The following is a 14,062-nucleotide window of genomic DNA, read 5'->3' on the forward strand; positions in this document are numbered from 1 at the left end:
CTTACGGCAGTTTTGGTGGGGACTCTCGTCGCTGCCATCTCCACAGTCGTTCACACCGTTGCACAGCTTCCTCTGGCCAATACAGCGCCCGTTCCCACAAAGGAACTGGTCAGGGGCACACTGGGGACTCCCTGTGGGGGCAGAAGGGAAGTCACATACCCAGAACTAGGATTCAAACAAGATCAGCTCAGCAGAGGTTTGCTGCACAGGACAGCAAGTCCCACGGCAGAAAGAAGAAAAGAGGAGTGCATAGTCCCCTTACCCCTTGGCTGTGCTACGTTACCTCATCTCCATCACATTCATTACAGTCTTCTCTTTTGGAATTAGATTGAACCTATTGTTTTATGTTTCTGTGGATCTTGGGAAAGCAGCTTAGGTTCACTTTACACTCCCCACTACTGCCTCCTCCCTTGTGTTGCTTCAGAGGACCTCAGATTCCCCTCCAGCCTGTGCCAAGTATTACTCTATGAAGAAGTCCAGATATTTTATTTCTCTCAGATTGAGTGCAAGATCACAGTTTAATTCCTGTTAATGCCAGATTCCACAAGCGTCCTGGGCCCCTTCTCAACATGTGTCCGAAGAGCTAGCCTGCACGCTTTCCTCCCACTTTAATCATGTGAGATGTCACCCTAATGCAATCTTACGTTTGTCAAAAACAGAGTTTTACCCTGTTCTATATGGAAAGCTCTTTGATGGATTTGGACTAGGGTTTACACAAAGCCTTGAAAAGTCATATGTGGAAAGAGGATTTCACAAGTGAGCCACACACTTCAGTTTCTGCTGATGGCAGGGAGACGCTGTGCAGTTTTATCCAGGACCTTCCTTTCTCCTTTTATTAACTGAAATTAATTTTTACTGTAAAAGAGCACTATATAAAATGGGATCATCTTAATCATCAGAGTCAGATCTGATGAGCCAAGTTACTAAAATATGTTGTGACTGCTATTTACTCCAGTTAGCCTTGCAGAACCAACCCAGCTCAGAGGGAGGGAGCTGGAACCGATTCCTTCTTGTAAATCATCAGCATAATTGGTTATGGTAACACCTGTGCAAAACCGTGAAAGGCAATGGGGCTCCACAGATGTACTGATGAAATAATTTGGCCTCCAGAAGCTTTATTACAAGTGATGTGTGAGAAGAAAAAAAATCAAGAGACTATGGTGATTGGCACCAATACAAGACCCAGATAGAGACACAAACCTGGAATCCAACAATATATTTACAGAGTCGCTTTTCAGAGCAGAGCCACAGTTTAAATGAGCCATTTTGACATCTGAAACTTGTTCATTATAACTGACAGAAAGATGCCATATTATTTCTGGATTTGTGATTTCAAAAAGCTTACTAGACAGACTAAAGCAACACCAACTGATCAGCTTTGTCGCACTGGCAATTACGTGTCTAGAAGGTGCTTGTATCCTTTTTTCATAGCTGGTAAGACTAATTCTCCACTGAGCCAAATTTCAGCACCAGTTTTGGACTCTTAAATGTCAACTTTACTATAAGCCGCTGAACATTAGGTAACATTCCTGGCCAGACAAATCCTCAGACATTTTACAGTGTGTGCGTATTGGATCCCATCAGTTAACTGTTATCAACTGACCTTCACCATATTTATGGTAGGTCTTGGCTGATTAATGAAGAATCTCCAAAAAGTTGGCTTTATTATAGTGTTGGATGTATCAATTCATCCTAACCCTGGTATTTTATTTCAGGGGTACTGCAGGTTTGGTTTGGTTTCTTGGTGGTCATCATTCCTTTGACTTTTTGTTTAGATACCTTCATTACTGGGGTGAGGACCAGTGGTGTTATCAGACTCCTTGTAGTTGTGGTTACATGTGCAATTGTTTTTTCAGGATTAGCGTCTCCTGCACAAAGGTACCTACAACAGCTGATAGCTCTAAAACAATCAGCATGGACACTTGAACTTCAGTCAGTATCTACAGGGATGTTATTGACTAATACAGTAAGTGCAGTCTCCATACCAGAAGTTGTTGCTGAAGGGAGGGCAAAGGGGGAGGTGGAGGAATCAATGCTTAGCTACCTATGATGTCTAATTCAGAGCCATTAGCTGTAACAAACAATGCAGCTTCCCCCTGCCAAGACCTACCTGTGTTCTCACAGCTCTCCTCATCACTGTTGTCAGAACAGTCATCCTCTCCATCACAACGCCATGACAGACGGACACAGCGCCCAGATTTACAGCGGAATTGGTCAGCTGTGCACATGGATGTGGCTGGGGAAACAAAGGAAAAACAGCTATACAGAGCAATTATAATCTAACCCACCAGCCTCATACCCTAATTCCCTTCCACTCCATATCACCACCACAGACCAGGCCTCTGCCTGGCATCCCAGGCACTCACTGCAGTTCTTCTCATCTGACTGGTCATCACAATCAAAGTCGCCATCACACCGCCAGCCTGCGTTGATACACAAGCCACTGTTGCACATGAATTCCCCGGAGCGGCACGGCTGGTGAGATGCTGCAGAGAGGGCACAGCACGTTAGTACCAAGGCATTTCAATTCCCCCCAGGCCATCCTCACGTCCAACTGGCACAAACGTGAACCCCATGCTCAGGGCAACCCTAAATCTTTGACTGCCAGAAGCAAGAAAGGGAACTTGGGTGGATCACTCCAGCTGCCCTGTTCCGTACACTCCCCATGAAGCTCTGGTACTGGCCTCTGTTGGAGACAGGATACTGAGCTAGATGGACCATTGGTCTGACCCAGTAGGGTCGCTCTTATGTAATTGACCCATTCAGGAATGCTTCAGCCCCTGTATCTAGGGCTCCTGGCTAGACAATGACCCTGCCACCCAGGCCAACAAAACCAAACTTTCCTTCTAGGCAGTGTCCCTCCCCAACCAATTCCAGCCAGGGCACTAGGGAGGGACACCTTCCCCAACTCCAGCCAAATCCTCCCATTTGGACCAGCTGCCGGGGGGACCCAGGGGATTACTCTCCCTTGCTGCTGACTCACAGCAGTCGGACTCATCAGACCAGTCCCCGCAGTCATCGTCTCCATCACAATGGTAGATGTCCAGAATGCAGCGTCCGTAGGCACACTGGAACTCCTCCAGGCTACAGGTTGTGGCTGGAACATCTGATGCTAACAAGGAAACCAAGGGAAAGGAAAGGCTAAGGGCAGGGACCAAGCCAGTTTATGCTTATGTTGGTGGGAACAAGAGGGGCCTGGCAGGCACCCAATATAGCAGGTGCAGTGCATGGGCACAAGTGGCTCGCTCCCTCCCTCCAGCCCTCAGCATATCCACAGCACTGACTGGGACTCAAACACTTCACTGGAAAGCTGTTGACATCTTCATGCAATGGAACCAACCCACTCAGCACCACCCGGAGATCCATCCTCATCTCCAAGCTTATCTCTGAGTTACAGATGGGGAACTGAGGCATGGAGAGGTGAAGCAACAGAGGGAAAGCCAGGGACAGAACCTAGAAGTGCTAACTCCCTCATTCTGTGGTCAAAGCACTAGATCATACTGCCCTATAATAAAAGCTTATATAATACCTCAAGGGGTCGGAGTAGGGTGAAGGGTGGATTCAAAGCAACAAGCCTGACCCAACCCTATACCTCTTAGAATAAAGTCAGCCTTTGTGGTGCGATGAACCTCACCTTATTGAGGTTCAAGGTAGGAGGTCAGACTGCAGGTCTGAAGTATGGGACTGTTCCTTTAAGGACTCAGAAATGTGATGGGAAGGTAAGCAGTGGAGCAGCAAGGTGCCCGGGTTTGCACCAGGCCTTTGAAGCGTTGCTTCCCCTGACATGCTGCCAAAACAAACTGCTCCAAATCACTGAAATCCTTCCCAGCAGACTCTGACCCTGCACAGGACCTGGCACATTCAGAGTCAAGAGTTTGCCCGCTGCCCTGCTCTGGGACAGCCGGGTGCTGCACAGGAAGGTGCCCTCGCCAAGAAATTCTTGGAGAGTTCAGTGCAATGGAGACTGAATTCCTCTCTCACCCTGGGCAGGGAGCTGTGGGGCATTGTCCAGAGAAGAAAATGCAACATTTAAGCACATGGAGGCTGAAGAACCCAGCTAATAACTTGGTGATCTCTGGAGTCATGGAGAGGCTTTGGGATGGGGACTGGACTGAAAGCTGCCACTGCTAGGAATTCATAGAGAACTGCCCCTCCAGCTGGGAGCATGGGGCAAAGGCAACAGACACCCAGTAAGAGCTTTATTTCATGCCAGTGTCTGATATCCAGATGCTGAACAGGAGCCCAGCTGACTGGCTCCAGGTGCTCTTCTAGAGAGCTGAACAGGCAGGCAGTGGGGTTCAGGGAAGAGAGGGCAGCTGGCAGCCCAGGGGAGGGGGATAAAAGGAGAAAGGGTAGGAGACCTACCCTGCTATCCAAATAAAATGCTTAGCTGCAAAACAGTTAGAAAGTAGAAAAGGGGACTAGGCAGGCTTTGAGAAACACAAACTAAGCCTGAGACGAGGCGACACCATTTCTACCCCATCCTGCCATGCAGCAGGAAGTTGGAGGTCTCCCTCTCCCTTCCCCAGGGCCTGTCCATGGCCAGCAGGGTAAGGACAGGCAGGGGAGCTGGAAGGAGGGAGGGAGGTTGGCTTCTTCTCAGAGCTCTTTCCAGGCTCAGAAATCTTTGCAGCTCTGGCTCCCTGCCAGCTCTCATTATCTGGAGAGATAAAAGACAACTCCCCCTCCCCCTTCCCCGCATACCCCCTCCCGCCCTTCAGGAGCTGGAGGCCCTGATCCCCCTCCCAGAGCCTTTTGAAGTTTCCTCCTATCTAGAACAAATTCTGCAAAATGCCCTTGAGAGCCGAGTGGGGGAGGGGAGCTCTGCAACTTCCACAGACACTAACTGCCGCTCAGAGACTCGAGAGCAAGGGGGTGGGGGGAGTAACAGGATCCTGCCCCTGTTGCTACAGGCCCGTAGAACGGGGACAGCTGCTTCTGGCTCCCCCACACTCCCGAGAATTGCTCCCAGCTCTTCTATCCACTTAGCTAATACTGGACAAAATTGTCAACAAACTATCCCAGTAAACAGATGAAGGTCGGGGGGACCCCAAAGGGGGTGCAGGCATGGGGGGTTCCTTTAGAATTCTCTGCAGGAATCAAAGGGGGAGGTGAGGGGAGGGATCCTTCCTCTCCTTCTCCACTTCATGTTATGGCCCATCTGTGGTGCACAGGATCCCTGGCTCCGGCTCAAGGTCACACCAGCCTGGCAGCAGAAGAGAGAAGCAGCCAGCCCAGGTTACCACCCAGAGAGAGACATACAGTACTTCTCTGCACCATGGGGCTGATGATGGCCCCCAGCACCAGGGATGGAACACAGCAAAGCTGCTAGCACAAACAGGGCCAGTTCATTTCCAACATATATTACAGAAGGCACACTAGGTCCCAGGTTGGTAGCAGGAGCAAGCAGCTAGCTCCCAAGGCTATGAGGGAAGGAGGATACTCACGGCAGTTCTCCTCATCCGAGCCATCCTTGCAGTCTGTATCGCCATCACAGAACCAGTGCTCGGCTATGCAGCTGCCATCGCTGCAGCGGAATTCCTTCTCTGAACATTTCCTCATGTCTGCAGGCCAGAGACAGCAATGCAATCAGAGCCCACGTCTCCCAGGGCACCCAAACATGTCAATGCCACCCATTGTGCCCAGGTCTCCCAGAGCACCCAAACACACCTGTGCCACTACTGAATCCCCCAGGGCACCCAAACACACTAATGCCCTCTGGTGCCTGGGCACACCAGCAGTGCTCATTCTGTTTAGCATTGGGTGTTGGATTAGAAAGGAATCCTCAAGAATTCAGAGCTCTGTGTCAAGGAACAACAAGTCCCAGCATGGACAAATGAGACCAGGCTGGGCTGCTGGTTGGAAGAGAAGCCCCACAGGCTCAGGTCCCAAGCAGTAACCCTGGCAAGCATGTCCCCAGCTGCTCATCTCAGGCAATCCAACTATGTGGCCTTACCATACTTTAGGAGATTAGCACCCTAATTAGATTAGACCATTCACATGGTCATGCCACTCACCACACTGCTCATCGCTGTTGTCACCACAGTCATTGTCACCGTCACAGTGCCACAGGCTGCGGATGCAATATCCATTCTGACACGAGAACTCATCCTCCTCGCATTCCCGTGGTGCTACAAGGACACAGCCAAGAGTGAGCTGAAGACAAGCTGATTTACTTTACAGAGCCAAGTCTTCAGCCCAGCACAAATGGGCCCTTTTGAACAATGCCCTCCAAGAGGGTGCCACCATGAAGGGAAAACTTGTCCCCCATCACACAGCACAACATGGGGTGGTTAGAGACAGCCAAAGCCAACCCAGGATTCCAAGTCATCTCTTCAGATCCCCTCCCAGAGATTTCCTTGCAGGACAATGAGGAAGGGACTGCAGTATCAGCAACTTTTCAGGGGGACCCTTCCCTCATTGAGAGGAACTGGATCCAACAGAAACTTTCAGCTAGGACAAGAATCTCCTGTACTGCAGACTGGGCAGCTCACCTCACTGACCCAACCCACACTTCCTGGGAGCTCACGCATGTAGTCAACTTTGTCCTCCTCCTTCCCACAGTTCTAGGGTTACCATACATCCGGATTTCCCCGGACATATCTGGCTTTTTGGTGCTCAAATCCCTGTCCGGGGGGAATTTTCAAAAAGCCGGACATGTCTGGGGAAATAGGGAGGCATAAGCCAGGGTCCGCCCGGCCCCAGCACGATCCGCCGGGTCCGCAGCGCAGCCCAGTCGCCCCGGCTACATCGTAGCGAGCTCGGGCGGGGAGGGAGGGGGGGCGGCTCAGCCATAGAAGGCAGCGGAAGGGCCGCTGCTGCCCCCCGCAGGCCGGGCGGATCGCGCGCCCCAGCCGAGCCAGCAGGACCACAGGGAGGCTGGGCCCAGCCAGCCGCTCAGGCTTCCCTCGCGGGCGGGGACCCCCCGGCCACTGGGGGACCCTTCCCGCAGCCCTGGCGCCACGGGAGCTGTTCCAGCGGGGACAGGCCGGGGAACGTGCTCGGCAATGGCAGGAAGGAGGCAGTGGGGAGTGCAGCGTGTGCTGGGGCTGCAGGGACCCACGCCGCCCTGGTCGCTGCTGAGCCTCCGAAGCCCCCGCCAGGCAGAGGCTGCAGGGCGAGGAGGAGCAGGGCAGGTAGGGGCATAGAGGCTGCAGAGGCAGGGGGACGCAGGGGCAGGGCAGGCGGGGGGCACAGAGGCAGCAGGGGCGGGGGGGGTGCAGAGGCTGCAGGGGCGGGGGAGTGCAGAGGCTGCAGGGGCGGGGGAGTGCAGAGGCTGCAGGGCACGCAGGGGGGTGCAGAGGCTGCAGGGCAAGTGGGGAGCAGGGAAGCACTTAGCAACCCCCAACCAAGATCAGAGCGGGAGGGAGAGGGGGGAATGCAGGGTGCTCAGAGGAGGGGGCAGAGTTGGGGCAGGGACTTTGGGGAAGGAGTTGGAATGGGGGCGGGGAAAGGGCGGAGTTGGGGCAGGGCCAGGGCCCCCATGGAGTGTCCTCTTTTTTCAGTGTTGAAATATGGTAACCCTACACAGTTCCAAATCTCTCTCCTTCCCCTTCCCTACTCCCTGGAAAGGGCCTATCCACAGCCCATGCTCCTCCAACACCCAACTCAGCATTTCTGTGGAGGGTGAAAGGTCAGCACAGCTCAGACCTGAACAAGTTAGCAACAGTACATGCCAAAGCCCACAGCAGAAATAATCTCAAGCAAGCTCTTGGCTTCAGGTCCAGAGAAGTCTGCCCTATTCCACAGCACTGTGCTCTGCAGGGAATAAAGCTGCTTCTCATCAACACGTTCCTTTTGTGTGTTATCCCCATACAGGAGCAAGAGTTTGCTGCTGGATCCTGCACATAATATTAGTTTGTCAGGTCTTCTGTTTCCCCTAGATTTGCTGCCATGTAACAGTCATGAGGAAGGGTCCCTCTCAGTGACGCCGGATTTGGTATCAAAGTTCCCATTAAAATCACCACCCCTGCCTTGCCGCTCTGATCTCCCAAGGGGGGTAGGGGATGGAACCAGAGAATATTGCCATAAATGACCAAACACTTGCACCCCAAATCTATGGGCATCCCAATCTCTGTCTAGAGGAATGTTCATGAGAGCTGGTTAACAAGCTCTAAGGATTGATAAAGGCATGGAAAAGATACCGGAAAGCTGGACAGCCAAACTGTCATACAAAATCTTGAACCTACAGAGCCCTAATTCCACACTCCCCCACCCCCAGTCTATATAAGAGGCAGAGATCAGGGTGTAGCCCACATTAAATAGCTACAGTCCCATGGGGAGCATTCTGAGGGCTGGCAAGAAGGCACTAGGTGGGCATGAGTTAAGCTCTGCAGTTGTCTGGGAGGTGGAAAGGGGTCATCAGGGAAAGCATCAAGTCAGGTGCTCTGGGAGCAGGGTCAGGAGCACATACACATGGATCACCCTGCACACTCCTCCCCCATTGCTCAGTGTACCTGGGGAGAAGTGTGTGTCGAGGAGCTGAGAGCACTAGCCTGACAGCACGCATCTCAGCATCTAACAGCAGCCAGACACCAACCCTAATGTCAGGTGCAGCTCCTGAGAGCTGCCATTGATGTGTGCTGCAGGAAAAGCTGGTTCTCTGGCACATGCTGATAGTCACTGAGATGGGTGCAATGAAGCAACCATAGAGCAGGGAGGGGCACTTTAATCACTTTACTTATAAAAAAAAAATCCCCAAGTAACCCCTGTCCCCAGCACGGAAGGAAGAGGGTGGAGCTGCAAGAGATCAGGTATATTTCCATTCACATTCTGTTAACTTTACTGGCATGACAACAGCCTTAGGTGCTGCCAGAGCTATTGTGATACAGTAAAAGTGGATGGGCTCTCTCATGTGGTGCCAGGTTGCCATGTCTCAGAGCAACTGGGCCTCTGGCCAGGCCAATATCCCTGCAACACTCTCCTTAGTGAAGCTGTTTGAAGGGAGAGGACCCTCAGGATGGCCCCACACAGCAGCGGAGTCAGACAGTGGAACCTGAGGCCACAGGAAACCAGCCAGACAAACAGTTTAGTGGGATTTAGCAGGGGTTAGGCATTTCCATGAACAAGGAGCACAAGAGCAGCTCGGCTCCCTGGGAAGCTTGGGGAAGTGCTTCATGGGACATTAACTAGCAGGCTGCAGGGCGTAAACTGTTCTCCAGCTGGGACCGGGAAGCATCCCCTCCCCCAGGATAAAGAGCTACACAATTATCTGGCCAGGTGCACTGGGGGAGGGTCACCCTCCTCTGAAGCATCAGGTACTGCAGCATGTGGAATTATGTGGGCCATTGGTCTGATTGAGTGGAAAAACTCCTATGTTCCCGTGTCAACAAAGTTAACACTGGTTAACCATTTGGGTGCCAGCTTCCCAGAGGCCTAGCAAGCCAATGTGGCACCCATCCTTTCAGCAGCATGTCATCCTCCCCTTGAAGGGTTAACTTACGGCAGTCCTGTTCATCAGAATCATCTTCACAGTCATTGTCTCCATCACAGACCCACGAGCGACGGATGCACTTCCCATTGTCACAGTGGAAATCCAAGGGCGAGCAAGTAGGCAGCACTGGACACAGGAGAAAGGAGTCAACTCACTATGTGCCTGCAGCAGCATTCCTATAATGACCATTTTCTCCCTCTCCCCCGCTAGCAAGGGACAAGCCCCCAAGCGATAATGAAGATGAGTTTCGGGTTATCAGTGAGAACAGACCCTGGGACAGTGCTGCATCACCACAGGAGCACCAACCTTCCCAATACAGGGGCCAAGCCACATTACCCAATTCAGCTTCTTCTCCCTTTCCCATCCCCTACACAAGGCAATTCTCCCCATTCCAGTCCCCTCCCTGTAGTTTCACATCCTTCTGGACGTTCGAAAGAGAGTTAGCAACATAAAAATATATCTAAATTCTTCCCCTCCCTGCGTGCTCCCCCAGTGCATCCTGTCCTCCCTTGTCTATTACACAGGAAGCATCTCTGAAGTGATGCTGTTGAGCAGTTGGGTTTCTGAGGCACATGCCCAGCCTGCCATAGCATGTGTATGAGGGGGGCTCTCCCAATGAGATTTTGTTTCTAGGGCTCATAAAAGGGAGTTTAAGGCAGCAGATGAAGATGCTACCCCCTGCCCCAGGCACAGTATATGGCAGAATCCAGGCCCTGTAGGAAAAAATAGGAGGATGCGGGAGGAGGGGAGGCACCTTTATGAGTTCAATAGAGTGGCAACAAAGTGGGGCTGCTGGACTGTGGCTTTAAAGGGGCCTGTGAGCATCCACAAGGCTGGAATTTGAGGTAGAGTATAAGCCCAGCCCTGCCTTTCCCTCACAGGTGAGAGGAACACTCTGAGCCCTGGGAGGTTCATGCTTTCAAGTGCTGCCAGCTGCTGTGGGAAGGAAGCTTACACAGGGCTCTGCTCCTGACAGGTGTCTTCTCCAAAGAACAATGTTACCTTAATGATACAAAGAGGAGCAGAGCAAGGAGAGACTGGTCTCTGAAACCCTTTCATCCCAGCCCAGCCTGCTGATAGCATCTCCCAGCTGTCACCAGCCAGGACAGTCCTGCTCTGCTAGGCTCATAACTCCTCCCTTCCCTGCCAAACACTCTGGGTGGGGGGTGAATACAGCAGCAACACAATAGACAAAGGAAGGGGCAGATCCCCTGTGGGCTAGAGAGAGAACATACTGGATGGCAACACTTTCCGTTTTCCCAGCCCCCTCGACCCTCCGGTCCCCCACAGCTCAGAATTGTTGCCAACATCCTGTGTAACCAGTGAAGATTAGACGGAGGAACCCCAGGGGCTCTTTTACTTAATCAGACCCACCTGGGACTGTAACAGGATTAATCTCAGCATGGGAGAGCACCTCCTGCAGCTTTGCAGAACCCACAGAGCAAGTGCCTGCACCCCTGGCTCCCACAGCTTCACTAACCCTCCTAACAGGCCTCTCCGTAGAACCCAATATTCTCCCTTCTCAGCAGGAATATTAGGGACCTAAGCCCAGAAGCGTGCATGGCTCTCTACTATAGGTGGAAAATGGCAAGGAACCGAGCGCCTGTCCAGAGAGCTCCCAAGGTAACAGCACAAAGGTGCAAGAGGTCTAGGGCCTGCTCTGCCTCACAGACACATGGTTCCCCCTTCCTAAGTGCAACTTCAGGTCCTTTTGCTAGGTCTTTTCTCTGCTTGGTGCTTCCTGGGACAGGCTTCATCTCCTAACGCAGGGCACCTCTGCAGCTCATCCCAATTCCTCAGTGCATAGCCCCTCTGCATCCCAGCCTGTTTGTCACCCTTCACTAGCTAAGGTAAGGCAGCTAGCACACTGGTATTTAAGTGCTGAGTGTGCTTTTTGACCACCTCTCAGGACTCCCACTTTCCATCCCACTTTTACTCTCTTAAATGAGCTAAATCACTACAACACGGTTTCACCCTTAAACACCATCTACTGAAATGCTAGCCCCTCCAGCTGACAAAGCGGTTCCATGGAGGAAACTGAAAAGAAGAACAGTTCCCCCTTCCATTATAGCAAAAGCCACATAGGATGGCAGACTAGGCACAGGGCTGAAAGCTAAGAGGACCTGAACTCTAATCCCACCACAGCCACTGACTGGTCTTAGAGATACTTTGTAACTAAACAAAAGCTGTAGGTACAATACAACTTTACAGAAGTTTAGGGGACTCAAAACAAGACATCTGTTGAAAAGAACATTCACAATGGATATTTCAATCACCCCTATTTAGAGTGATACATAGGGATATAAGTAGGTGCAGTGGGCTGAAATTAAGAGGGGACAAGTAGGCCAAATATGAAGGAAAACTTCCTGACAATGAGGTATCTCAGGGTATAGGATATTCTCCCCAGGGAAGGAGCAGAAGCCCCACCACACACAGCATTTAAAACAGCACTGGACAAATCTCTACAGAATCCTGCACTGGCCCCAAAGAGACAGACTGGAGGATCCAAAAGGCCTTTTCCATTTTTACTGCCTAGGATTCTACAAAGATCTGTGTTCAAATCACACCTAGCATTTTCGGATACATCTCCACAGCCCAGAGCAGTGAGTCTCAGAGCCCAGTCAATGGGCTTGGGCTCACAGGGCTCATGCTACAGCATTAAAAATAGCTGTATAAATATTGTGACTCAGGCTGGAGCTCGGGCACTGATGCCCACCACCCTCCAAGGCTTCAGAGCATTAATGTCAATACAGCAATTTTTAGCACTGTAGCACAATTCTGAGTCTATTGACCCAGGCTCTGAGTCTTGCTGCCGCAGGTTGCCTCTCCATGTGTAGACGTAACCGCCCACCTGTCTGAGGCCTGGATGGAGAGGAAGGCACACATACACGTCTCTACATTTACCACCCAGAGACTCAACAGCGGAGCAGGTTTTCTAGCTGCTGGTTTGTTTCCTTTGACCACGCTCTCCTTCAAGGCGGGTGCACACCTCCAACAACCTCCTCCTAGAGAATCGCAGTGCTGACTGAACATGGAGACTGGAATTCCCCTCCTGCCCCATGGCAGGAAGAGGGGGCCACACCCCCTCCCCAAACTTTACTCCCCAAAAAAAACAACCAGGAAGTGCAGGTTCTCGGATCTTGAGAGACAAGACAAGCCCATAGCTCTGCCTCTCTCCCATTAATGCAGCCTCCGTAGACTGCACACAGACCAGACCCTTCCTGGCCTCAGCAGCAGTTTCAAGGCTAAAACCATCCGCCCCGCCCCTCCCCTCCCCCCCAACATATGCATTTCTGTCTGCTTTCCCCAGTCCCAGCATGACTAATCACCAAAGGGCTGCGCAGAAGCTGCCTGGAAGGGAATTTGCATACTGACTCTCTAGGGAAGAATTTTTCAGGCTCCCAGAGGTTTAGGCCATTAGCACTGGTTCACAGCTGATACCAACATCCCATTGAACTCCTGCTTCTCTTCATGAGGTAACTGTGCAAAATGAAATTCCACCCCTACAGGGAGCAGTTCAGCCAATTTCATACCGTCCTTAAATATGAAAAATAAGCTTGAGGAGCTAGGAAAAAGAAAATGACACACAGAAACTGCTACATGCAAAGAAGGGCCCCATTCCCACCCCAGCAGACAGCAAGTGTGTCTGCGAGCCCAGACAACACCAGGGCACAGATAGAGCCCGTCTCTTCAAGAGCCTCCTGTAAAGAAACCCAAGGCTGAAGTTTCACAGAACATAGGAATTGCCAGCTCAGATCAGACCACTAGTGTCCATCTAATCCTGGGGCTGGGAGAAAAAGAAAAAAAAAAAAAAACCCCAAAAAGAGTTAGCTAACATGGATTTAAAACAGCAGCAAAAACACAGCAACTGAACTTTTCACTCAGGTTAGCAGCTTGAGTTCAAGCCTAAAAACTGAGTTGCCATATCTCCACTGAATTAGCCAACATTAATACTAGCTACCTACCCCAGTTAAGAACACCTTTTTTGCGGTGTGGACCTATCCTGACAGTGGCCAGTAGCAGATGCTTCAGAGGAAAATGTAGGAAACCCCCATGTGTGCCATTATGCAACAGCATCCCCAGAGAGTAAACTTATTCCTAAACTCACTCCCTTCTACCTCTCATCAGCTAATTTTATGCATTAATTTTATGTACTGTATTTGTAATCCTCTGTAATGTTACTGTGGATGTTCTCACTAACCATATATGGCTAATCCTTTTTTGATTCCTCCTTAGCCTCAGTTGGTACCTTGTGGTAATGAGTTCCACAGGCTAATTCTGCCTACTGCCAGTGACCAACACAAAAAGGCCTTTGAACTCCTGACCACTTCCGTACTTATCCCTATTGCACAATCACACTGGAAGTCATCCAAGATTTCAGCAGAGCTAGATCTACCGTAGACATGTTGTATTCACTACTTCCCGCTGTTTTTTATGGTCCTGGAGGGGAAAAGTCATGAAAGATGAACCGTCTGAATCATGTCCCACAGTCCTTGGAATGCTCTAGCGCTGCTTTGTGCTGCGGCAGAAATCACCTGGCACCCAAGAAAGCAAGTGCCTCATAGTCCTTACTAGATGGGCTGTTCGCTTGACACCAAGAAAGAGAGAGGTTGCTTTTTATATTCTTCA

The 14,062-nt window shown here is 51.2% G+C and overlaps 1 protein-coding gene across 6 annotated transcripts in view; it reads right to left on the reverse strand.

Moving 5' to 3' along the window:
• The window catches only part of LRP4 (LDL receptor related protein 4), a 108,238-nt gene that overhangs the window by 31,549 nt on the left and 62,627 nt on the right, over positions 1–14,062 (reverse strand). For 5 of the 6 annotated variants that reach the window (XR_006174227.2, XM_005302283.5, XM_008162676.4 and 2 more), the window contains exons 3-9: positions 9,443–9,559; positions 6,018–6,131; positions 5,448–5,564; positions 2,984–3,112; positions 2,367–2,486; positions 2,111–2,236; positions 6–131 (exon numbers count right to left, since the gene is read on the reverse strand). Coding sequence is in view for 5 of the 6 variants with exons in the window: in XM_005302283.5 (XP_005302340.1) it covers positions 6–131; positions 2,111–2,236; positions 2,367–2,486; positions 2,984–3,112; positions 5,448–5,564; positions 6,018–6,131; positions 9,443–9,559 (849 nt within the window). In the remaining variant the exon portion in view is untranslated. The remainder of the gene's footprint in view (positions 1–5; positions 132–2,110; positions 2,237–2,366; positions 2,487–2,983; positions 3,113–5,447; positions 5,565–6,017; positions 6,132–9,442; positions 9,560–14,062) is intronic. The other variant, XM_065595135.1, reaches the window with a different exon arrangement.

Source organism: Chrysemys picta, chromosome 4 (assembly GCF_011386835.1).
Source record: "Chrysemys picta bellii isolate R12L10 chromosome 4, ASM1138683v2, whole genome shotgun sequence".
NCBI classification, from domain to species: Eukaryota; Metazoa; Chordata; order Testudines; family Emydidae; genus Chrysemys; species Chrysemys picta.